Source organism: Ruditapes philippinarum, unplaced genomic scaffold (assembly GCF_026571515.1).
Source record: "Ruditapes philippinarum isolate M1 unplaced genomic scaffold, ASM2657151v2 ctg3224_1_1_1_1, whole genome shotgun sequence".
Lineage (NCBI taxonomy): Eukaryota > Metazoa > Mollusca > Bivalvia > Venerida > Veneridae > Ruditapes > Ruditapes philippinarum.
Window position 1 is genome coordinate 37,634 of NW_026865143.1, and position 27,484 is coordinate 65,117.

The 27,484-nt window shown below is 30.0% G+C and overlaps 2 protein-coding genes across 2 annotated transcripts; one reads left to right on the plus strand and one right to left on the minus strand.

Moving 5' to 3' along the window:
• Positions 1 to 181: 181 nt before the first annotated feature.
• Positions 182 to 27,034, plus strand: LOC132727989 (GTPase IMAP family member 9-like). Its single transcript, XM_060713591.1, has 2 exons — positions 182 to 299; positions 24,338 to 27,034. The coding sequence occupies exon 2, from the start codon at positions 24,339 to 24,341 to the stop codon at positions 25,278 to 25,280; it is 942 nt and encodes a 313-aa protein (XP_060569574.1). The 5' UTR covers positions 182 to 299; position 24,338; the 3' UTR covers positions 25,281 to 27,034.
• On the minus strand, positions 4,765 to 5,415 carry LOC132727990 (uncharacterized). The gene has a single exon (XM_060713592.1). It carries the CDS (start codon positions 5,413 to 5,415, stop codon positions 4,765 to 4,767), a length of 651 nt encoding a protein of 216 aa, XP_060569575.1.
• Positions 27,035 to 27,484: the final 450 nt, after the last annotated feature.

The window sequence follows — 27,484 nt, forward strand, 5'->3', positions numbered from 1 at the left end:
ACTATTTAACATTCTGAATATTTTTTAAAGGCTGTTAACAATTTGCCAATAAAGCGGACCTTGAAATTGGTCATATAACACATTGATTCACGATTCGCATAATAGGTGTGCTTTTATAAATCTTATGTAACCTACGTATAAAATATAAACTTAATATCGGTAGTTTAACAAACGTATATTTACTTTATTATATTATCAAATAAGGAACTCGTTTGGACATTTATTTCTACATGTTAATACGTTAAAACAGTTTCAATTATTCGTACTCCTTAACAACCATTCCTACAAGGGAACACAAGGTAAGAGGTTTTTCTCCTGTTTATTTCATTAGAGAGCACTATAAATCATCAAGAAAGTTCGTCATAGTAAAATAATATCTTCATATAGGCAATGCGACAGTTTCAAGTTTTAGTTTTTTAACTTTTCCAAAACAGAAAGCACAATTTTAAGTGACTTTTTAAACAATCGCTGTACATGTATTTGCTTTAATATAATAGCATAAAATGCAATGAAAATGTTTTAGTCTTTTGAACACTTAATTTGTCAAAAAGTCTTTGTAAAATAAAAAAAAAAAAACGTTTGCAAGACGGTATGTGTAATGATTGTCCGCTATAACGGCCCCACGTTTTGAAGAAATATTATAATTTCAATTAACAAAAGGGAAATTTATGTATAAGTCAATCATTCAATGCACATAATGTACAAACTAGATGGTTTATTATGAGAAGAAGTTAATCAGGCAATTTTTATTGGACCCTTTTCTGTTAATTTTGTCTGATTCATAAATGTATGTTATGATTGTTTATAAAATAAAATTTTCACGATGCAAGTCTGGACATGAGCAATGGTCCGTTGGTCCGAAAGGACTAGCTATTTTAGCAATCAACTTGACACTTAAATTTTCTGAGCTTGTTGGAAAACTTGTTATTTATTTAAGAAAAAATATAACGCATACAGTGATTTTATCGCTAAATAAAATAACTGTTTTTAGTTGGATGCGAGGAACTATATCAAGAGGGCGTAGCCCGAGTGATTTAAAAAGGTATTTTTCTTTTTATTGATACACTCAGCATATTTACATATGATAAGAGGTGTACAATAATATATAAACAAAATTAATAAATGTGTAATCAGGTTGTGTATACAAATTAAATGAACTACAGTAGTTTTAAAAAGGTATTTATAACTACAATATTTCATAACATACAATGTAACTATGTCATTGTGTACATGCTATATTTTGCAAAATAGAAAAATATTTATAGAAAAAAAAAAAAAAAAAAAAAAAAAAAAAAAAAAAAACAATGTGACTAGCCAGATGGGTTCTTAAAGTATTCAAGTATAACATTAACATATTTAACTAAGTTGCTTAATTTTTGTGGATCTGTTTCACTCATTAATTTTCTAAACGTAAACATATTTTTGTTTTGTTGATTAATTTGTGGTAAAAGTTTTCGTTTATTTTCAAAATAACTACATGAAAAAATGTAATGGAATTCATCACCTATATCATTTGAGTTACCAAGAGTACATTTTCTTTCATTTCTAACAATACCTAACCACCTTCCTCTTTCTATAGGGAGGAGATTGTTACACAATCGAAAATTAACAAATGTTTTTAAATATTTGTCTGACAGTAAACAAAGGTACGGTTCAAAGCAATGATCAGTTTTGTACATTCTATAATTTAAACATTTTGGCATTGAGCAGACATCACTACGCCATTTTTGTACATATTGGTTACACATTGATATATCAATGGTTTTTAACAATAAGCATTTAGAACCACTAAACTTCTGATTTAACCAAATATAACTCATACCTGTATCGTCAAAAATACTCTTAACATTCAATAACCATTTGTACTCCTTACCATTTCTTACAAAATCCTCATATACAAGCTTATAAATATTTGACGATAACTTTTGTAGTGAATTACTGTTAACTAAATCATACCAATAACCAGCAATTCGTTTCTTAATGATAATTAATAATGGAAATCGCCCAAGTTCGCCATAAACCATAACATGCGGTGTACTTTTCTTAACACGTAATACATATTTAAGGAAATCTGTATGCACTTTTTCTATAAGCGACAAGTCACCATAACCCCACACTTCACACCCATAAGTTAAAATTGGTACAATTGTATGATCGAATAACTTTAACTGACAATCAATAGGTAAATCTAGATTTCTTATTTTCTTATATAAACCAAACATTGCCTGTCTTGCTTGATCAACAATATGTTTTTTTGCAACCGCAAATTGTCTGTTCTTAGAAAAAACTACACCAAGATATTTAAACGTGTCTGCCATCTCTAAAACGTGATTATCTACCGTAATATTCCTGTTTCTATTTCTTTTATCACCAAATACCATTACTTTTGTTTTATCAAAGTTTATATTTAATTTCCAGATATGACAATAGTTAGAAAAGGTGTTCAACACAGATATAAGATCTTGTTCTGTTTTAGCAAAAAGAATGGTATCGTCAGCATATAACAAAACAACACAAGTTTCAAAAAAAATTCAATGTTATTATCTTCAAGTATAACTGAAACATCGTTATTACATAACATGTAATTTTCTAAGTCATTTAGTACAGAGAAAAAATTACCGGTGACAAATTTTTCTCCTTGTCTAAAGCCCTTATAACAACCAAAAAAAATTTGAAAATTTGCCATTTACAGATACACATGACTTGATTTCACTGTACATATTTTTATTACATTTTAAAAAATTTCCAGAAATATTGTATTTGACAAGTTTACACCAAACGCCTGCTCTCCATACAGAGTCAAAGGCTTTTTGAAAGTCAATAAAAGCACAAAAAAGTTTTGTTTTCTTATGTTTAAAGGTAATCTGTTAACATGTGGGAGAATAAAAATATTATCAACAGTTGAATGATGCTTCCTAAATCCAGCTTGGTTTGAATTTAATAAATTATAACTTTCTAAATATTTTGTCAATCTTTCATTTAGTATACTTGTAAATAATTTCCCTATACAACTAAGCAATGTAATAGGTCTATAGTTTTCAGGCATTTCAATACTACCTTTATTTTTATAGATTGGTACAATGCATCCTGTCAACCAAGAATCTGGCAAAAAACCAGTGTTAAGAATACAGTTAAACAATTTGTGATAAAGTGGTATAAGTAAAGTACTGCTTCCCTTAATATATTCGTTAGTAACTTGATCCAGACCAGTCGCCTTGTCATTCTTAAGTTTATCTATTGCTCTTTGTATCTCAGAGATTGTTATGCTATCATTAAGCCCATTATCAAAATTAACATTTGGAAAGTCTGTTTCTGGGTTGTCATTTGCATCTACTGTATCTGTATTAAGCTGTCTATAAAAATCATAAAATGCTGAAACATCAACATCAGTCATTTGTTTTTTCTTACTTATACTATTTACATAATTCCAATGTTCTTTAGGCGATGAGTTTTTCATGTTTCGTATTTTCTTTCTCTGCTCCCTTTTAAAATTGACAATACTTTTTCTCATAATATACTTATAATTTTTACTAGAATTATATAAATCAGACATGTTACGTTCATTTTTTGTCCATTGGTATTTTCGCTTACATCTATGATATAACGTTCTAGCATTTCTGCAATCATTATCAAACCAAGGCTGTCTACAGCCATCTGAACTATTTGTTTTCATTTTTTGTATACCAAATGTTTTCTTTGCAGATACAAGGAGTGTATTTTCAATGTTTCGAAAAATAAAGTTAATAAAATATTTATCAATTTCTTCGCAGCTTTCGATTTCTCTTAACATATCATCAACTTTATTACTGTTAATATTGTCAAGAAATACATTTGCTTTGGATTGAGTCCAACCTTTAATTTTCTCATTGGAAGAATAAGACTGCCTTAAATTATTTTCAACAATATGTGATAAATTGAAATTGATTGGACAATGCACATCAGAGTATAATGCGTTAAATTCGTCTATAGTAAAACCGTTAAATAGTTTTAGTGCGTGTGCTGAAGCTATTACATAATCAACAATTGAAGAGTTTTTACAAGTAAAACTACCTACATTTTTATCTGTAAACGACCTTCCGTTTAAAATCACTGTTTCATTCGATTTACAAAAATCTACAAGATCTTTTCCTAAACGATTAGCAACTTTATCCATTGAAACACGTGCTACAGAAAAATCATTTTTTCTCAACTCGTTTAAAATATCTACATCAAATATACTGTTATATTCAATATCTATAATATCAAAAAGTTTTTCATCAACTTGCAATATATCATCAACATTACCAGTTCTAGCATTGAAGTCATCAAATGTAACTATATGTTTATAATTGGTACAGAAATTTTCATACTCTGTGTAAAACAAGTCATATATATTTTTGTTGAAATATTTAGTATTTTCTGGTGGGATGTAAACAGAGCCAAAAAAACATCTTAGTCTGTTTCAAACAAACATTTTGATAATTTAAACCACTGAACATATTCACATTCAGTATCAATCTGGGTGAAGTATTTTCTCAAGAAGTTTTTAACAAAAATCGCAATGCCTCCAGACTTCCTAGCAACTCTTTGTTTCCGATTTTTATAAATACAATAGTAATTTTCAAAATTTATGACATCAAGATCATCAAGATGTGTTTCACAGCATGAAATTATATCAAAAGATGAAAGATAAGATTGAAATTCTGGTATAGTGCTTTTTGAGCATAACCCACAAACATTTAAACTACAAAATGAAATAGATTTTGAATTGCCACCATGGCAAGCCTATGCTGACACCTGTGAATGTGGTCCGTCGGTGTTTGGTTGATTTCCTTGGCCTTTGTTTTTAATATGGTAGGCATCAGCTTTGACTTCCTCTCCTTCAACGTATAACTTGTCCTTGACCAATACCGCCTTTTTCTTTTCCCTCCTTGGGTGTCGTAGTATCGGGTACAATGGGCGACGTTTATCCTCAATCTCCTCCGGGAATTGTTCATGTATACCAAAGTTTGTGCCCTTAAGAAATCGTCTCGATTTACGAACACTCTCCCTGTCCTTAAAGAAACTAAACTTAGCAATGATGGGTCGGGGGATTGGTTTACCTCCCTTGTCAAATCTGACATTTTTGCTAGAGTGTGGTCTAGAACGATGAACACGTTCAAATTGAATCTCCTCTCTGATTTCAAGTTTGTCACGAATAAAGGAGCGCAATACATTTTCACAGTCTTCACCCTCAGTGTAATCGATATTTGTAAAAACCAAATTGTCTCTCATTGCTCTACACTTAACATCTAAAAGCTCCTCTTTAAGACTAGAATTAACAGCTTTCATTTCGATCATTGCGGCTCTTATTTCATCATTTTCACGTGTAATAGTTTTCACAGACAGTTCTAATTCATTTAATTTCACAACATCTGTGTTTCTCTGAACCACCATATCATCAAATTGAGAGCTAACAAAATTAACTGATTTTTCAAATTCTTTACTTGAATTTTCTGTATGCTTTAATCTCTAATCAAAGTCAATAATTTTATTGTTCATAGAATGCACAGATTTTTCAATTTTGTCCAATTTATCAAGTTTATTCAGTTTGTCAAGGCCCTTCTCAAGTAACATCAATTTGGACATTAACGCATCATATTCAGATAACGTAAGAGTTACCTTGCTTTCAGATGTTTTTTGTGAGGCTTGCAAAACTTTTCCTGAGTCTAGGTCAAGATAGGATAAGTCGCCCTCATTATGGCCCGAGGAGTCAGAGCTAAGAGCTGAACGTAGTCTTTTTGCTGCCTGGTTTCGACCCCCAACGTTGTTCTAGGTGTATTATTATCAAATTCCATTTTACCTGAAAAAAATCTGTACAGAGCACGCAATAATAAACAAACTAAGGCAAAAATAAATATTTATTCAGTCAGTTGGGTGTATTTGGCTCTGTTACCTATTATGCACACATGTATTTAATATATCTCTTGTTATTATTATAGTGCGAGTTTAATTATAACCAATAGTGCATTGTTTTCTTTAACATAGCACTACACTACATATTATTCTGATCACAAGGGTGTCTGGTTATAAATGAGTTAATAAAAAAAACATATAAAAATAGCGCAGAGTAAATGATATATATAAGTATATATAAGTACGAGTATAAGTACAAGGGGGACCAATCAAGCTCGCACAGACGTAGGTGTTCTAGATATTGAACCAAAAAAAGAAAACACAAACGATTAACAGTTATCAGTTATTGGTATAATACCCGTCAGCTATTTTATTGTCTATTTGTCTACTGTGTGTACTTGTTTTGTGTTTATTCAACAAAAATAACTGTTTTTAGTTGGATGCGCTGAACTATATCACGAGGGCGTAGCCCGAGTGATTTAACGATGCGCATCCGACGCGAACGACATCGATAAAATCACTGGTTGGGATAATTTATTTCGATTCTAACACATCAACAAATAAATGTTGCCATACCTGTTATCAGGCTAATTGCGCCTGGATTTTGTTCCGTACTGTTTTCAGTGCGTCGGACTTTTAAGTTGTTACGTCAATTGTATAATGATTACGTCATATATTTAAATATAGAAAGTCAACAGTGATTTTATTATATATTCTAACTCCACATTATTATGTAACAAAATCACTGTTGACGTTCTATTTTTAGACATATGACGTAATCATTATTGTTGATATCGAGTATGAAATAGCCCTGATAATATAAAGCAGCAAAGAATATCAACGCCTGAATCCCAGGCTATGCAGACTGCAACAACCAGGTCATTGCTCATGGGGTCAAGATCAAAGTAAAAGGTCAAATGTTCACATTTCACATCTGCTCTACAACTTACTAACTTGGCTTACAGATAGTTTTTAAATGACGCACGACGCGAAAAACCCGGTCGTAATGACATTTTTTTTTCTTCAAAATTTGGTTTTTATCTCATTTTTGTAGACATTTTTCTGAATAAGATAGTGAAAACTATTTTTAAATCAAAAGGTTATTTAATTAGATATACCTTTTTAAAGAACGTCATATAATTGAACACTTTATTAACAAATGACGTCGAAAAAATTAGTTGACGCTTATTTATTGAAGAATTTTAAAGCGGCAATTTTATTTATCTTAAATAAACTTAATTAGTTTGATCTGTAAAAAATGTAGTTTCAAAGTTTCATGTACACACATGACAATTTGAATTCTAGCACATAAGCATACATTACATAAAGAGGCATAGCATGCACATGAAAATAATAATATTAATACAATTCATCTTTAAGTTAACAAAATGGAGAAGGACACGCATTTTCAAGGACATGATGAACAAAAATGTAGAAATCTATTATCAAATTTTGTGATTATGTCCTCAACAAATAAACAAAAATTACTATATTAATTACAATGAGTTATATTCATATTCAAATAGATTTAAAAGTTAATACAATTTTAATGTCGTACATAATAACGATTTAACATTCTTTTTCTAAGTACGATAATTCATTGCATTCAAAGAGATAATGAAATTCATCTTCAATACTTTCGGAGCTGTTACAAAGTGTACATTTACGTAAATTAAAATCTATACCATTCCAACTTCCGGTTTCTACAGGAAGCCTGCTGTTTGTTGTTACATATCTTACTAAGTTTTATGATATATTTGTTAAATAGGATTCTAAATGGAATTTTTCTTTAAATCATTTATAATGTTTCCATTTACTCGATTCTGTACAATACCAGTCATTAAGAAATAAATCTGACAATTTTTGATTCACATTGGCAGTTAACCGCTTATGATTAGGAAACATCTAATAGGTCCGTACATTGGGGATTCAACATTTGATAAGTATATTTTTAATATGATTAAAGCACAGAAATGTCTGTCTATTAACATTTCTTCTTGTTTATAAGTTTTAAGAGCAATTAAATAAAATATGCTAGATAGTTTTAATTCATTAGGTACAACTAGATCAGACCAAAAATTAATTATTCTGCAATCAAAATCAATAGAAATTGGTATAACACCACATTTTACGTACACAATACAAGTTGGTGTACTAGATTTAAGGCCTAATATATGTTTAAGATATTTCATTTGTACCTTTTCAAGTAAACTGTTATAACCATATCACAAGCATTCACAACCATATCGTAAAATTAATTTTACAAGTTTGTCAAACAAATCTATTTACATATTCAAAGTTACTTGAAGTTTTTTTTATATTTTTCAATTAAACAATACAAGACATTTAGTGCTTGGTAAGCTATATAAGTCTTTCCTTTTAAGAAACTACCACTTCTTCTAAATAATATTCCTATGTGTTTGAATTCATCATGGACAACTTCTACAGTTTCATTACCATATTTAAAACTATGCTGCGCTCGCCTACCATTTACAAGAACTTTTGTTTTGGATGTATTCACTTTTACTTTCCAGTTGTCACAGTAATTTATAGGCTGATAGCAATTTGTAAATCGTTTGCTGAATCAGATAAAATAACAGTGTCGACAGCATATAGAATAATAAACAATTTCGCAATGCCAAGTACTTCTTCATTAAATGTTACACCTTCTATACTATTACCATTTGCAAAATAGTCATGCAAATCATTCAAATAAAAGAAAAGAAAGCAACGGCGATATATTAGTAATTATAATTTAAAGTTAAGTAAATAAGAGACTTCTCGCTAATTGCAACTATTATCGTTGCTTAGCAACGTAATAACAACGCGAACGAGCGTGTCATACACGGCTAATCATTTGTATTTTAACCATTACCATGCTAAATATCTTCAATCTGGACAAAGCCATTCATCATTTTCAAAATATTTAATGACTGAAAAGCAAATAATGCAGACCACGATCATAAGGCTATAAGTATATACCCAATACAAAGAAAGAAACAAACAATAGTATAGTATTACGTATTTTAACGTTTAATATCTTTACGACATTGAAAAATAATAAACAAATAAATAATTTCAAAATGCTTCGATTACTCTTTTATTCTTTAGAACATAACAGTGTAGAAAATTGTAAAACAGTTCAATAATACCGTATGATGAAACAAGTAGTTTGAAATATGTATATGCACTAAACTGTTATAACAGTGCACCAAAATCACTGATGACTATGATAACAACTTGAGATTTTTCAAAATAGGTTTGAATTTTAAATTATAGATAATAGTCCATGTGAATAATCAATAACCCACATGAATCACAATAATTTCTATAGATTTTTTTCGGAATATGTCGTTTATGCTCCGTTGATAAAAAGAGTGGGACAGGCCTTTCATATTTCAGGCTAATTATCATATTTTGTCCTTGGCAATTTCAAAATCAACTATTGTTCAACGGCCATTATAATAGTCAATCTTTTTTTAATCTATAGTAAATTGAACTCAACCAGACAGATTGAGCGTAATGTACCTTGAAGATAGAAGAAGAAAAAACAGCGCATTTGAACCTTATTAAAGCAACGATCGTTATAATTACGGTAAAAAAACACAATATCACCTGAATAGGTAACATATGGTACTAGTTAATGCTTTTTAATTCTTTAATTCGGTCAATATATGCTTCAAACCACAAAATATATAGTATTTATACAGAAATTCATGCTAGGACTTTAGAGAATGACATTCTAGCATGATTTGAGTAAATAACATCAATTTACTATTTTTTTGTCATTCATTTGTCTAAGTATCCCTTTAATTAATTCTATAAAATTTTCTTTAAAGATACTTACTTCAAACTCCTCCTCTTCCTCAAAATTCCGACGTAGGTAAACTTTAAAAACTTTAATAACACATGATCTAAAAAGCATTTCCGTGTTATCATGTGTTTACGCAAGAAGAGTGACGTCATTTTAATCGCTGTAGTGCACTTTTATTGGCGTGTCATTAAAACCGTTTTTCTCGCGTTGTGCGTCAAATTATTTTGTCGAAATGATCACCATCATGATACACTGTGCAAAACACAACGTCCAGGTTGGTACCAACATGGTCAAGGTTAAAAGTTCTCCATAATCTTTGGACTTTATGGAAGATTTTAAATAACTTGGCACAAATAATCATCATCATGAGACTATATGCTTATGATATGCATGGCACAACATCAAGTTCATGGTTGGTATAAAGTCAAGAAGTACAAATTCATAGCTGCTGCGGAAGGGATTAAGCTGTCCTTAAGACTGCCTTGTTCTTTCTTGTTGCATACGTTTTTTTGTAACATCGGTTTTCTTCTTTCTTTTTTAGTTCCATTTGTTGTTGTTAAGTGCTGTCATCTTTTTAAATTTTCTCTGAACTTCCTTACTGTTTGCTTTGATGAAGTTGTCTTATTCTACTCTGTTTTTGATCTTTTATATTTCTTATTGACCTTCCTCTGGCTGGAAGACAGACTTTTATTTGTCCATGCTTATTTTGCTATTTGTTCTGTAGAAATGAAATAATAAACAGTTTTTATCATTTTTGGTCAGAAGTGTAACAAATACACATACTACATGTTAATAAAATATGCTAGGAACACAACCTGTCCTATTCTGTATTCATTTTTTACCTTTAAATGGTTATTGCTAAGTCTATTTAAGCATAAATGTAAAAAAAAAATTCTTAATCACTTGAAATTAAAAAACATCATTTTTCTTGATTTAAATGTGTTAATTCGAACTTTCTAGACAATCACTAAAGGTTTAAATAATGTTTTACTTACCTTAAATGCACCAGAATATTGTTTCCCAGAACTGCACTATCAGTCAAATTCTCTGCACAGCAAAACAATAATGCATTTGAAAATGTTGATAAAAGAATATGCCGAAATGTCACCAAAATATGTTACACTCCTGACAATTGCATGTCATCTTATGCAGGCAATATATAACCATAATCTTCGCTCATGACTGTTGCTTGTGATCACTCCTGGACTCATTAGATATACATGTGTTAACTAACGACATCACTGTTGCTATTTATATACCAAATGTTACACTCCTGACAAAATTCAGCCAGATTATTTAGACGAGGAAAAACTGTAGAAATAGTAGTTATATATCAGAAGTATTTATTTCTGAATATCAAAAACTGGAAATTTTATAAGCGCAATTAAAAATGTACACCAAAACAGAAACTTTTTGGATAATTTAAGTGAAAAATATTTCGGCCACTTATTTATAAAAAAAACTTCTAGTTTTATAGTTTAATTCTGAATATCAAAAACTTGAAATTTTATGAGAGCAATTAAAAATGTACACCAAAACAGAGTAATTTAAGTGAAAAATATTTTGGCCCCTTATTTATAAAAAAATCTTTTTTTTATGTTCTGATAAGTAATTCATTATAAAAGTTATCAACTAACTTGAAGGACACATATTCTACTTTATCTTAAAAACAGTTATAATTGTCAATATTGTCAATGTTTTTCATAGGAGTGTTTTGAAAATAGCAAATTTTGTGAAGTGTCACCCTGTTTTTGTTACATTCCTGGCCCGTTTTTTCAGCATAACATTTTTTTATATCTGAAGCAAATTCCACAAAACTTCACACACTTCTTAATACATATTTGGAGAGAAAAACAATTATTATAATTATAATCGTTCTCATATTCAAAGTTGGTATTGTTCTATCAATAATTCTAGTCGTCCGGATACATACAGTTCTATAAAATATAAATTTGAATTTGAAAGTTATCTTGATTATATTAAGGACAAAAGATTTAGAGTTGCGGTTACAAAATTTCGCACATTATCTCACAACTTGTTTATTGAAAAGGGAAGATATACAAACGTACCTAGAAAGAATATGCAATAATTGTTCTTCGAGACAAATCAAAAACGAATTTCTTTGATAAATATAAAGTATTAGAGGAATTATCAATTCCTTTACGTAGATTGTCAAGTGACAAAAGAATGAATAATCATGGCATTCAACTGATCGAACTCTGTAGGAGCAATAACATTTTTGTTGTTAATGGTAGATTTGAAACTGATAGGCCCGCAAATTTAACTTTCAGGGATAAATCAATTATTGACTATCTCATGGCGAGTGTTGATGCATTTAAACTTATATCTGACTTTAAAGTTAAAGAAACGGACTCGCTTTTTTCCGATGGACTCAACGGATTATATTGGACATTAAATAACTTTGACACTAATTTTGACAAATCATATAAGAATGCAAATAAATCGCAAACTAAATCAAAACCGAAATGGCGAGAAGAGCAAAGCGACAACTTTGTAACAAATATTGACACTAATCATTTATCACACATACAACAGCTGTGTAACTAGTGCCCAGAATGTAAATGGAAATATAGAACTTCTAACAACAGAACTACAATTACTGTTTGAAAATTCATCAATCAAAACATTTCCACCATTGACTCGTTGGAAATGCCACAAAGCACGAAAAAAATTATCACAATGCTAAAATTAGATATAACTTAAATAAAACAGACGATAATAAGTTGCGCTTAAAAAATAGCAGCAAGCAATATAAAAGAACAATGAACTATTACATAAACAAATTTAAACATGATAACTCATATAAGCTAAAAAAAATGCAAACCAAAAATACAAAACAATACTGGAATTTTCTAAAATCTATTAATCCAAAATCAGGTAGTAAGCCATCTCCCTCAATAAACGAGTTTTACGAGTACTTTAAAAATGTAAATAGTAATCCACATAATGATACAGATATTAATTTAAATCAAACATTTATAGATAATACAAATGTCTACTTAAATAAAGTCATAACGCAAGAAGAAATTCTAATTTGTATCAACAAATTAAATAATGGCAAGCCCTCGAGTCCTTCTGACAGTATAACAAATGAATATATTAAGAGTACAAAATCTATGCTTTTACCCATCTATGAACGTCTTTTTAACTTAATTCTTGATTACGGAAATTTACCGCCTGTTTGGCTGGAAGGCTGGATATAGCCAATTTACAAGAATAAAGGTGAATCGAAAAGCACTAATTCTTACAGACCAATAACAATATTATCATGTCTTCACTTGGTAAATTATTCACTTCTGTCCTAAATTCAAGGCTTAACAATTATATGGAAGAATTCAATCTCCTAAATGAATCACAAGCAGGTTTTAGAAATGGCTACTCTTGCTCGGACCACTTATTTACATTGCATACATTAATTGAAATTCTAAAGAAGCGTAAACAAAAACTTTTCTGTGGATTTATTGATTTCTCTAAATGTTTTGATACTATCTGGCTTTTTGGGCTATGGCATAAATTACTTCAATATTTTATTAATGGTAAAGTTTTTCAAGTTATTTTCAACATGTACAATAATATCAAGTCCTGCGTAGTACATTTAGGAGAAACATCTCAATTTTTTACTTCAGAAATAGGGGTCCGCCAGGGGGAAAATTTGAGCCCGATACTTTTTTCCATTTTCTAAACGACCTTGAATCTTATCTTATATCAAATGGAGCTTTAGGAGTAAATCTAACTGATACTATAACTAGTGAAACATGGCTTAAACTATTACTCTTATTATACGCAGACGACACAATTATAATGTCAGAATCAGCTGACGACTTTCAAAAATGCTTATCCTCATTTAATTCATCTTGTAATGAATGGAAACTAAACATTAATGCTGTGAAAACCAAAATAGTTGTTTTTGGAAGTAGAAATGCAAAGAATGGATATAATTTTACTCTAGGTAACCAGGCGATAGCTATTGAAGACTGTTATCATTATCTTGGAGTAACCTTTACCAGTAACGGCTCTTTTCTAAATGCATAGAAACATGTGACCCAACAATCAAATAAAGCCCTAAATCTGCTATATTCACGCTGCAATAATGCAGACTTACCAATCGATCTTACACTTAAACTTTTTGCTCATACTGTAATGCCTATCTTAACCTACGGATCTGAAATATTTGGCTTTGAAAACTAAGAGCTTCTTGAAAAAATCCATAACACATTTCTTAGAAGAATAACCTGTGATAGGAAAAGCACTCCAAAATATATGATTTTTGGTGAATTAGGCAGATACCCTATCGAAATCATAGTCTTTCTGGGTTAGACTTTTACTTGGAAAGCAAAGTAAACTTTCATATATCGTATACCAATTTATGTTAAATCATTCAGACCAAAATTATAAGTGGATAAATAAAATTAAAAATATTTTAAACTCTGTTGGCAGGACTGACTTATGGATTAATCAAAATACAGCCGTAAATAAAAGTATTCCATATAAAGGCCGTATATACAATAGCTTTAAAAAGTCGCTTACTTATGAAAAGTATCTAAATTTAATTCCCACGCAATGACTACATTACCCTTTTTAAATTTAGAACATGTAATACAAGACTCCCATCAGAGATCGGGCGCTATGATGGTACCGCTTACTTAGATAGAACCTGTCCTCCGTGTAGAAGTGGCTCCCCAGGCACAGAAAGACATTACATCTTTAACTGTAACTATTTTAACAATCAACGCAGCATGTATCTAATTCTTAATTACTTTCACTTAGTTGATAACGAAAACAGTTTTGAAAGCTTAATAAATTCAACAAATGCGCCCAAACTGTTGAATCTTTGTAAATTTATCCGTATAGTCTGGGCAAAATTTTAATTATATAGCATCAAACATATTTATGATAACAGTTTTACAGACTTACCTTTTTTTCTCGCCAAAGTAATCCATAAAGATACTTCTGCAATACTTGAATACATATATACTCAGTGTGAGAACTTTCCCATATTGAGCGCGCGTATATCTATTTATATATTTCGCCAATTATAAATTATCCGTGATAATGCTACCTTGTTGAATTTTACCCGAAACAGCGTAATTAAATTACAAACTTATCGATTCAAAACTCTTTCAAAAATATATTTATTTTATTTATTTTGTTTATTATTATTATTAGTATTATTATTATTATTATTATTATTTTCCAATAACAATCATAATAACAATAATAATAAATACATCCAAGGTCATGATCTATATTGAAGCCTGACATGATTGTTACTGATATACTAATCAAGGGAATATCTCAACATTATATTTGAACGTAAAGTTTTAGCATTTATAACTTGATTGAATCTTTTAGTACATTCTTTTATATATGTGTGTTTTTTTTTTATATTATCATTTCTTCTTTTTCTTATGAAAAAAGATGAACTGTTAAATTATCTAGAATTAAGAATATCCGAATTCCCCCCCCCCCCCCCCCCTAGAAAACACACTGTAATATTTCACCATATTGTTTACATTAAAAGAAAAAAAATATATTGTGCAAAATTATGTATGTTTACTGCTGGAAAACTAATGTATTATATACTTGTTATATTAGAAAATCCTCATATTGTACGTACAAATGTGCTTGAGTGAATAAAGATGTCTGTCTGTCTGTCTGTCTTTTTGTTTACATGCTCACAATATGCTAACCTTCGCAAAAAATATCTTAGACGCTACTATTATACATGGCCTACATTGCAGAAATTTACTAATTTATTATTGTCTGAATCTAAAATAATTGTAAGATATCTTTCTAAATATTTATATTATGCAAATTTGATTAGAAAATAGTTTTACAGAACCTCAAACACGTCATAATTATGAATGCATATGTTTTCATTCTGTGCTCCTTGAAAAATCCATGTATTCTGCCTATAGTTATGTTGTATGTGCTATAAACATATATTGTATGTTTAACGCAATAAAATTATTTGAGTTGAGTTGAGTTTGAGTTGAGAACTATAGGCTGTTATATACCTCTTTTATTGAAAGAAAACCTATACTAGCCATTATTTTGAAAATAGCCCATAGCTCATTACTTTCGTGTTAATTGAGTAAAGAATTTGTTTTATAATTAAGGTAGAAAATTTATTCAAATAACACTAGTACTGCATTATATGTATGACATTGTATGGGGTATCGGATAAACTTAAAAAAAGATATTTCAGAAAGCTGAATAATGACGGCAAACAAAAGAAATGGAAACTAATACATGTATATCTAGTTATATTTGGCTACTTATCTTTATTTCAACAAACATAGATCCATTTCCTCCACAGTTGAAATTGCTTTGAAGGGTTAGAAATACTTCATGTCAAAAATAAACATCTACAAACAGTCAACAGAGAGGTAAAGATTTATGTATTATATATCTGTGATGAATATAGATTCAATTGTTATGTAGGTACATTTTATTTTGTTTTAATACCTATGTTACCATATATAGTAACAAAATCTATTGTATTTCAGGGCCATTATGGCATGGTCTAGGTCATTATGCAATTTTGGCCGCCTTGCTACTCGGCATTATTTTTCCATAATGGGCGAGTGAATGAGCGCACGTGCAAAATGACGTCATCAACTCTCAGTGACTTTTAAAATAGTCATTATGAGACAAGAATAAGATAATTTGGTAGTTTTATTAAAAATGATAATCTATTTAAGATAATTATTATAATTATTATTATTATTATTATTATTATTATTATAAACATCAACATCAATTATTATTATTATTATTATTATTATTATTATAAACATCAACATCATTATTATTATTATTACTTATATCATTATTATTATTATTATTATTATTATTATCATAATTATTATTATTATTATTTTATTTTTTATTATTATCATTATTATTATTATTATTATTATTTTTATTATTATTATTATTACCATCATCGTTACTTTTATTATTTATACTATTATTAACAAAAAAGCCACACAAACACGAACATTCAGTTATTATTTTATTGCATACGTTTCGGCCATATGCCTTCATCAGTGCAAAACATAATTACTAGAAGCGACGACATAATGGAACGCACGTTTAACGCGCGAAAAACATGGCTTTAGCGGCAATATATGATAACATGTAGAAACAGGGGTTGAACTTATGGAATGTTTTTTGTTTGTTTTTTTTTTCCTGTATTTTTTACTATGTAAATATACTTATAAATATGTGAATACTTCTGGTAACATTCTTCCTTTTGTATAAGTATTGCTGGTTGTGAATTTCTGCTATTATCACTTAAAGAGCCTTATAATCATTTCCAAGAAATGGCATAATTTTATTAATTCATGTTTGTTATTACTGTTAAAGAGTTGATTTAACTTGAGGGTATTTGGGTGTTGGTGATAATATCTTTTAATGTGTTTTTGTCGTGTTTCATTTAGGTAATTACATTCAAGCACATTGTGGAACTCATCTCCAGTTTGGTTTTCATTACATAAAGTGCATTTTCTGTCATTGATTGGGGTACTATTCCATCTCCCTATTTCTATTGGTAGTATATGGTTTCTTGTTCTAAATGCCATAAATATTCTGCATAATCTATTTGGTAAGATGTTGAGATATTCACTTAATAATATGATAAAGTTAGGTTTAAATATTCTGTAGTTTATGCTTCTAGTTGATTTATTGGTTATTTCATTCCAAGACTGTATATACTGATCATTTACTCTCTTTTTGAATGACAAAGCAAACCATTTACCATTTATATTTCTTTGATAAGTCCAAATATTACTGTAACCATTTTTGCAAATAATATCTTTTACAAAATTTATCCATTTAGAATTAAGCGACCCTTGTTCTTGAAGACTTAAACTGATGAAATACATTTGATTGGACAACTTATTACTATTTATATCTTGTAACTTGCTCCAGTATGATATTATTCTTGTTTTAATTTCTATATCTAAGGGTTTTATTCCTAATTCACCATATAGCATATGTGAGGGTGTTGATTTTTTTAAATTGAAAATAAGTTTATAATATTTTATTTGTACCTTCTCCACAATCTCATTATTTCCTACTCCCCAAATTTCACATCCATATAATGGAATTGGTTTTATCATTTTATTGAAAAGGTCAATTTGTAGGTCATATAGTAAATCCAGGTTTCTTATTTTTTTCAGAAGAGAGAACATAGCCTTATTAGCTTGCTCTGCAATGTATTTTTTAGCCTTTAAAAAACTTTTTGTTCTAGATAAATATACTCCCAAATATTTGTATTCATTTGTAATTTCTAGATCAATTCCTTTGAATTTAAATTTGTATGTATAATTATTGCTTCTTGTACCAAATATCAAAACCGTAGTTTTTGGGATATTTACTGTTAATTTCCATTTGTCACAGTAATTTTCAAAAATATTTAAGCTTTTTTGGAGATCATCACTTTTATTACTCATTAGGACAGTGTCATCAGCATACAGAATGATAAAAAGTTTAAAAAGAATTGATATATCCATATGATTTACTTTACATTCAATTCCAGGTAGGCCACTTGTTTCAAAATAGTTTCCTAGATCATTTAAAAATATTGAGAACAAAAAAGGTGATAAATTTTCTCCTTGTCGTACACCATTTAAACATGGAAAATATGCAGATGTTCCTTCATCTGTTCTTATACAAGACTTTATATCATTACATATATTCTTTATTAAAATAAGGCATTTTCCATTGATTTTACTATTAAACATTTTCATCCATAACCCATTTCTCCAGACAGTGTCAAATGCCTGTTTGAAATCAATAAATGCACAGTATAATTTTTTGTTTTTTGGCACTAAGAAAATCTATCAGACTTTGGATTACAAAAAGGTTGTCAATGTTTGAGTGATTTTCCCTAAACCCTGCTTGACAGTTTGTTATAAGATTTGATGCTTTTGAAAAATATTAAAGTCTTTCATTGATTACCCCTGTTAACAGTTTTCCTAGACAACTTAAAAGAGTTATTGGCCTGTCATTTTCTGGGAATTTTGCATCACCTTTATTTTTATAGATTGGAATAATAGTTCCTTCAGTCCAACTTTTTGGTATTATACCGTTATTGAAAATAAAATTGAAAAGTTGAGTATATATTGGGAGCATTTGTGGCAATGTAGATTTTATATGTTCATTTAATATATTATCTGTACCAGGGCTTTTATTATTTCTTAATGTGTTGACTACTTTTATTATTTCTTGATCTGATATAAGTCTATTTAACTCTTCATTTAATTCATTAAGATTTTCTTCATTTTCTTCACAAGTGACTTCATCATTTTCTCCATTATATACATCCTTGAAAAAATTATACAGGTCATTTAGCTTTACTTTAGATTTAAGACTGTTTCTGTTAACAGAGTTAATAATTTTCCAATAGTCTTTTGGGGTTTTTTTATTTTAATTTTCTCAGATTTTCCACTCTGTTTTGTTTAAATTTCATATGTGAATAAGATAGTGTGGCTTTGTTCTCTTTACTGATACTTTTTAAAATAGTTTTATTTTGTGCACTGTTATTTTTATTGTACAATTTGCGTGCAAATTGATATTTGTTTCGCAATGATTGACATTGTTTATTAAACCAGGGTTGAGAATTTTTAACCTAATTGGTATCATGGCTTATTCGTTTTTTACCAAATGTAGCCAGACAACTACTTGAGAAAATGTTTCCTATCTGGTCTACAATTTTGTCCAAATCCTGCTGTATTGTATTGGTGTATTTATTTGTTCAATAGTTTTAATATCATTTAGTATTTTGTCAATATTGGTCAAATCTATGTTTGGTACAAATATATCTTTTTTTTTTTCGCCATCTTCCTAGAGTTTTATATTTTCAGCCTTTTTTGTAGGAACAATTTTTTTTAGATAGTAATCATTTGCTTTCAACTCTAAAACAACAGGGCAGTGAACATCTGAAATTAAAGGGGAACATTTTTCAACCTTTAATTCTGTTACCATTTCTAAAACATTAACTGAACATATGTAATAGTCTATAGTGCTTTTACCCTTGCAAGTTGTTTTAGTATTTAAATAGTCTGTACCTATTCTTCCATTTAATATATTAAAAAGATCATTGTCAGAGCAAAAATCTATAAGCATATTACCATACTCATTTGTATTAATATCTGCAGTATTTCTTTTCATAGGTATATCGCACTTTTCAAATTCATTTTGTATCTTATATGTATCATATAAAAGCTCCTCATTACCATTTAAGGTGCATAAAAACTCATCACAATCAACATAATCTTGTTTTCTGCCTACCCTTGAATTAAAATCTCCAAAAAGCAGTAATTTAGTAGCATTCAATTTTGAAATTTCTGATTGTATTTCAAGGTAAGGGTCAGGATGGGCATATTTTGATCTTATTGGTGGTATGTAAGTAACACCACATGTAAGTTTGTCATTATAAGTTTCTTGATCAAAGTTTACTTCAAACCATAATATAAGCTTACTGCTACTTTCTAAAATTTTCACATGATGCACAATGGTATCTTTCACAAAAAGAGCTATGCTATGCCCCCAGATCTATATCTTGCTATTTTTTCTCTATTATGAAAAATATATTTGAAATCCATCAATTGATATAGTATCATTATCATCTAGCTTACTCTCTTGTATGCCTATAATATCACAATTGTTTAAAAATGAAATAAAATCTGGATTTATGACCTTTGATTTCAAGCCGCATACATTTATGCTAAATATCTTAACGTTTGTTTTTGTATGAATTGTTTGTTAGTCACATTGTCTTCATGTCCATGTATAATTTGGTTGTCCTCTGTGTGCCCCTATTTATCACTTTCTTCATTGTAACTATTGTGTGACATCACTCTTATTTCTAGGTCACTTTCACCACTATCTTCTGATAAAGGTTCTTCTCTTTGTTTTTTGGTTTGTAAGTCATGATCTAGGGGTGATCTCGCATCCCTTTTTCCTGTGTGCTTATTTTGATGTCTATTTTCTGGCATATTGTCTGATAAAGCTTGAAATCTATTTGCTGTTGATATTGGAGTACTGAACTGCAGGTGTCTGTTGCTATTGTAAAACACTTTTTTATTTTGTTGAACATTTTTTGGCTTGTTGTATTGTGTTTGTCGGCTTCTGTTGGGATCATCTTCTGCTTGGTTAGTGTTATGATTGCCATCTGTATTTGTTAGGAAAAATCTTTGTTGTCTATATATAGGCGATCCCTAACTAGTTTGACATTTGACCCTTTGTCTTTGGCAGCTCTCATTTCTGTATATAAGACTTTCCTTCTGTCTTCTTTCATTTTCGGAAACTGATCTCTGACCGCAAACTTTGTGTTTTTTAAACTTGGTGCTGAGTATTTTATGAGGTCATTTTGCTTTAAATCTTTAAACTTGGCAATAATAGGTCTGGGTTTTATTTGGTCAGCCTTTCTTCTAACTAATCGATGTACTTTTTGAAATAGTATCTCTTCATCTATTGCCATGTATTTGCTTATGAATGATTTCAGTATGTCTTGAGTATTTTCATATTCACCTGGACCTAAATTTGTTTCTTCAAAGCCAAAAAAATCAAATTATTTTCCGTACTTCTACATTGGATGTCTAGGATGGTTTCTTCTTGCTCATCTTGTTTTTGCTTTAAATTTTCATTTGCTATGTTCATTTTTCTAACTTCATCTCTTAAGCTTTCAATACATTTATTTTCTTCAAATTTTTGATCTACCACTGCACTGAATGTTTCTCTTGTATGCTCAAGATTTGCTTCAATATATTTCATATTTTCTTTGAGTGTGCCAGAATATTTGTCAACACTTGTAATCCTCTCTTCTATTGTACTAATTGTGCTCTTCATTTTGGTAAGATCACTTACTTGTTCTTCTACATTTTTTATTCTATGGCTATGATTTGCAAGAGTTTACCCAGTTTGTGTTTTGTTTTGAGAGCTGTATTTCAATATTCATCAATACTGTTTTTATAGTTCACGAGATGAAATAAAATTACATCTTACACAACAAACAAACAAATTTTCTTTTTATTTTATGCTTACAAAAAAGTTTCAACGAAATTTCCTTGAAATGAACTTTATTATATAAAAAATCTGTTTTCCATACTGGTAGCCTCTATTATGTACATGTATAAGCCGAATTTCTCATAAAATACAAGAAGTCTTGGGCTGAAAAATAAGTCTGACAATCAACGTTAAATGGCGATGATATTACTACTACTACTACTATTTTTATAGGATGTTTGACGTCACAGCAATGTGTATTTGAATAACAGTAAGAAAATAAGACAGACATAAAAAATGGTTTCAATTTTACCGAATTTGAGTTTAGGGAGAGAAATCACTTCAACATAAAATGTTACCTAAATATGAGCCCTGTTATGCATTTTCAATTAGATAAAATACTTAATAACTATACAATAGAAGCCCGTCTGACTTGCTCTGCAAAATTTCTCATTAGATGAAAATACATACATTTGTATAATATCATAAAAATTCTATTTTCTTCAGTTGTTAATAAAGCATCAATTCACATTCAATGGTAGGATACTACGTTATCGCGCACCTGCTGAATGCTCCCACTTGGACAATTTTTTCGTCGACTCAAAGGTAAAATACAATTTTATTATAAGAAAACGTGAGAGTATTAAAAAATCATGTAGCGCACCAAAGAATGACTATAGTACTTGCGATAATTGTAAAAAAAGTTAATAGATTTATTGCCTGGTTTAGGCCTGAAAACAGGATAAGTGTTTTTCTCTGAATGCTCCCACTCGGACTTCTCCCAACATCTATGAAATAAGGTTGAAAACCTTCTTTAAAATTATTTTTTACGTACCGGAATATAAACCGAGTTATGTTTACACAGTTTTCTATATTATTTTCAAATATTTCTATTCAAAAGTCAGTTTTTTAAAGGTTTTTTTTTTATAAAAATGGAAAATGCACGATTTCAGAGAAAAAACACTTTTTTCCCCGTTTCAGGCCTAAATCAGACAATGAATCTATAAACTTTTTTTTTTACAATTACCTCAAGTACTGTAGCCATTCTTTGGTGCGCTGCGTGATTTTTTTTAATACTTTTACGTTTTCTTATAATAAAATTGTATTTTACCTTCGAGTCGACGAAAAAATGGTCCAAGTGGGAGCATTTAGCAGGTGCGCGATGACGTAGTATCCTACCATTGAAAATTGCTTGACAAAATCTCTCGTTATTGAATATTATCGTCTTAGTTATATTGAGATCTTTTTTTACCTTCTGTTGTTACCAATGTAATTATAAATCAAAAAACCGTCCGCTGAATGAGAATAATTACATTGGTCACATTTATCTCTATTTGTTTCGAGCATGTTCACCCACCTATTGGACAAATTTTCCGGTCACATATGATGTCGGGCTTACCTCCCCTTTTGCGTAAGGGCAGTCCTAGATTAAACATGATGAATAATAATGATTGCCTATTCATTTACTGTTTTGACATTTATATCGTTAAGGTTTTTGAGGAAAATAAGCATCCTGTAAATACGTATGTGTATATTTTTGTCTACGTTGAATTGAACTTTACTTCAAATCTATGCTATATCGTTTAAGGTATGAACCACCTAATGCATTACCTCCATTTTGAAGAGTATTCAAATAGGCTATAAATACTGTCAACTGCATTGAAATTGAGGGGACATGGGTTCAAGCCAAGTTTTTTCTTTCTTTCTTTCTTTTTAAACATTAATTATGTGTTTCTCGGATCAATCTCGGTAAGAAAAAAGTATTTCATTTTAATTGAAAAATTATATTCTCAGACTGTATTTGTTTGGCTTAATTATGCCAAATTTATTATCAAATACGGCTGACTCGTTTTCTTGTACCTCAATATCATTTTCTTTTCTAGTTCTTCTACCTCTTCCTCTAATTCATCAGTTGGTTTACAGTTATCAAACTTTACTTGATCACTCTGTGATTCTCCTAAATGCACAGCAGGGTTGCCAGTGTTATTTTTTCATTAGAGTTTGAAGCGGACTCTTTTTCCACGACAGTTCGAATTATGTTCAAGTTCCCAGAAGTGTTATCTTCGGAAATGGTCAATATTTCAGATTTATCTGACATTTTTAAACGGTATATAAAACAGATTAAAGTAAAGTTATTCTCACTGACAAAAGATAACAATGTTCTGTATCATATTCGATCTAAAATAAGGAAATACCAGTTTACTTCTTTAAAAATCAAACTGAATTTAAAATAATTGATATGTATTATAAGTAGTTTCAAACTAAAAGTTTCTTGAAAAATTCAATGATCAAACAGTCAAAATTGTGCACCTTTATCTTATAATGTAATATTTAAGCGAAAGCTCTTGTTTTTTATTTTAAGTAGAACTATTCTATACCCTTCCGGAAATTCGTAATAACAAACATGCAAAAAGGCAATACAAAATGTATTCTCGTGTGTTTTATCTTTCGCTGCATTCGTGTATTTATCATGTAATATCTTGTACAAGAAGCTTTATTGAAACATATAATTGATTAATACTGTCTCAATTATGGTGGCCAATACAACGTACTAACTTAGTATAAAATGTTCAGTTTTCATCAGTATTTTAAACGTTACACTTTATATTCCAGAATGGCTCAAAACAGCAAAAAAGTAATTATTGTCGGGAAAACTGGTAACGGAAAAAGTTCACTAGGTAATAACCTACTTGGAATGAAATGTTTTAGGGAAGGGCGTGGTTTTAATGCTTCTACAACAACATGCCAACAGGCGAAAAATGGACAATTCGAAATTGTTGATACTCCAGGACTATTCGACACCAATCAGAATCGAAATGTTGCTCGAGAAGCCGAACAAATCCTCGATGCTTTGAAACACTGCCCGGCACCACATGCGTTTTTAATCGTCGTCAAATATGGTAGATTTACGAAAGAAGAAGTTTCTGTTTTGGATGTGTTGGGAATAACATTCGGAGAACAATATTTAGATCATGCCATTGTCGTCGTTACTCATGTTGAAAAAGACGTAACTGATGCTGAATTTAGCGATGCTTGTCGGGAATCACACCATGTGAATGAGTTACTAATACGCTGTGGGCGACGGGTTGTTAGAATCGACAATAAGGATCCGAACAGCGAAGATGTCAACTCTTTACTCCAGTACATAGATCAAGTGTCGAAAGATGGAAAATCCTGCTTCAATAATGATTATCGACGTTGCCATGAGAAAGTGTTAAGAAGTGACCAAGACTTAAATAAGTACGACGGTATGCTTGTACATGAACAGGTGGAACAAATAGCAAAAGAAATCAAAGCAATTATAAAGGAAGAGGTAACAAGCGCAAAGAAGGAGAGGGAAGAAAGAGCGATTATGGAAATGGAAAGAAGAGAGGAACAACAAAAGGAAAAGGGCGATGATGGAAATATAGTGCAAGGATTTTGGTTGGCTATTATTGCAGCTGCTGCATTTGTAGCTAAAAAAATGCAGGAGAAACAGCATCATCATCATCATCATCATCATCATCATCATCATCATCAATTTAAACCATTTACAAACGTATGCAGCTTCTTCTAACATAAAGCTTTACATGAATATAACACAGATAGACCAATTCACTCACTTTGTGCAAAAAGTAATGATAATTTACATAGTATTTATCCTATTTAAAATCATATGATTGTATGTATCACTGAATAGTTATTGTTACATGGATATCACAAAGATTATGGCACATTGAGACCAAGATTCTTTAGTTTCATTTCCATATCACAGAGTTACATCATAAAAACTTTTAAAAGCACTGTTTAAAAAGGTTAACATCAAAATATGAAATAAACACAACCTGAATAAACATAAGTATACCTGGTTAAGCAGGTCTTGTGAAAGATTGTTTCTATAGAATAATTCAATTGTAGGTATTTTTTTCTCTTCAAAACATTTCATTATGGAATAGCGACTGTTGTTAACATAAGAAATAAGTATAATCTGAAACAAGGTTTGAAATGGCAGTGAAAGCAACGAGTAGGCATTAGTGTAAAGGGGCCGGTGGCATGCTTACTCTGAAATTCAACATTTCCGTAGCTGCATTTCAAAGTATTTTAAGGTATGTTCAAAAGAAAGAAAACACTTTTTCGGCATGTTTGGTCAAACATGGTTTCCATCAATATAATCAGTACCCATATATGTTTAATTTTCATTGTATCATAGTTTGGAAACTTTACTTTAAAACTTGTCAGAGTTAAATCGTATACCAATACATGCACAGTGCGTTAACTGGAGTGCATGTATTAGTTACCCACTTTCACTTACTGCCTAAAGCATGCTCGCTTATTTGATCATTACTCATTTTTTCTGGGTTTTCTTATTGTTACGGCATCGAAAGAGATCACGATAGAAAAGTCATATTCAGATACTCGTACATTGGTTACATTGTTCTGGGGTTTAATATTGTGATGACAGGGAACATGTTTTTATTTTTGCCTATGCTACAAAGAGAAAGAACATCAAAACATTCGGCAATCTGATTTATACACGGCTACGCCCCGCCCCATCCCTCAAATCATATACATTGTAGTCTTGTTTTAGTTGCTCTTTCTATTACTTACCTAACAATACATAATCTAAGCTTGAAACTACTATTAGTGACATTTTCGGAATAACGTTGGAGAAATGAAATTTGAGTGAATCAATGAATGTAGTATAATTACCGAACAAAATTATGTAAATTAACACAAACGTGAAAATGTATTCGCATATAGACAAAAAGTATTGTGAAAAGTAGACCATTATGATTAATGTGTCCTTAAAGACAATCGAATTAAACATTTTAATACGAAGCACAATTTACACCTTCAGTAATTCAATTGATGCGGAACCTTCTAGCAATGTCAACAAACGAATTCTGATGAAGTGTCACAATATCAAATATTGCAATCTCAATGAATCATACCCGCGACTTTTAAAGTAATGGGTATGTCTTTTTTAAACTAAGACGAGATTAATTGAACAAGCAAGATATAACGTGAAGAGAAAATCACTTAAATCAAGTTTATCAATGTTCACACAATTGCATTGTCTTATTCTATGATATCACTAATTTTGATGTTTGTCTGTGAGGTTTGGGCTCATTTACCATTACGTTTATTGAGTAATTCGATTGAAAATTTTGTAAAATAACCTTAGATCTCAATAGTCTCACTCCTAATTGTATGTAATTTGGGGAACTGGGTATAAAGCCAATTTCTGATACAAAAGGATTATAGTATAATTTTACTTTGCTATAATTATTTTGTCAAAGAATGAAAAGATATGTAAAATTTTGTATCACACTGTCCTGTCATTCCATGATAATTACATTTTTTTTGTTTTTTTAAACAGGTATCACATAGTTTTAAACATTTTTAGCTTTAACCAGTTTTAAAATGCTATTATTAATAAGTAGAGACTAGATTAGGAGTGATCGTTTTGTACAGGAATGGCACAGTACAGTAGAATATTCACCTAAATGTCTTGTTTATCGCATGTACAAAAGTAGGTTTGAGAATTATTTGAATGTCTTGTATGTTAATTTAAGTAAACTTTTATGCAAATTTAGAACACTGAATCATTATCTGCCAATTGTAAAAGGTCAGCATTTCGCTATTTAGGAACACTTAAGATCATGTTCTTTTTATGATAAAAATATGATTGGTGATGAATCACACTATCTTTTAGAATGTTTATATTACTGATAGCAGAAATGGATATGTTAATAAGTATTATTGGCATCATCCAAATAC

Coding starts and splice junctions, on each gene's coding strand:
- LOC132727989 (XM_060713591.1), top strand. CDS start 24,339: ATGGCTCAAAACAGCAAAAAAGTAATTATTGTCGGGAAAACTGGTAAC.
- LOC132727990 (XM_060713592.1), bottom strand. CDS start 5,415: ATGGTGGTTCAGAGAAACACAGATGTTGTGAAATTAAATGAATTAGAA.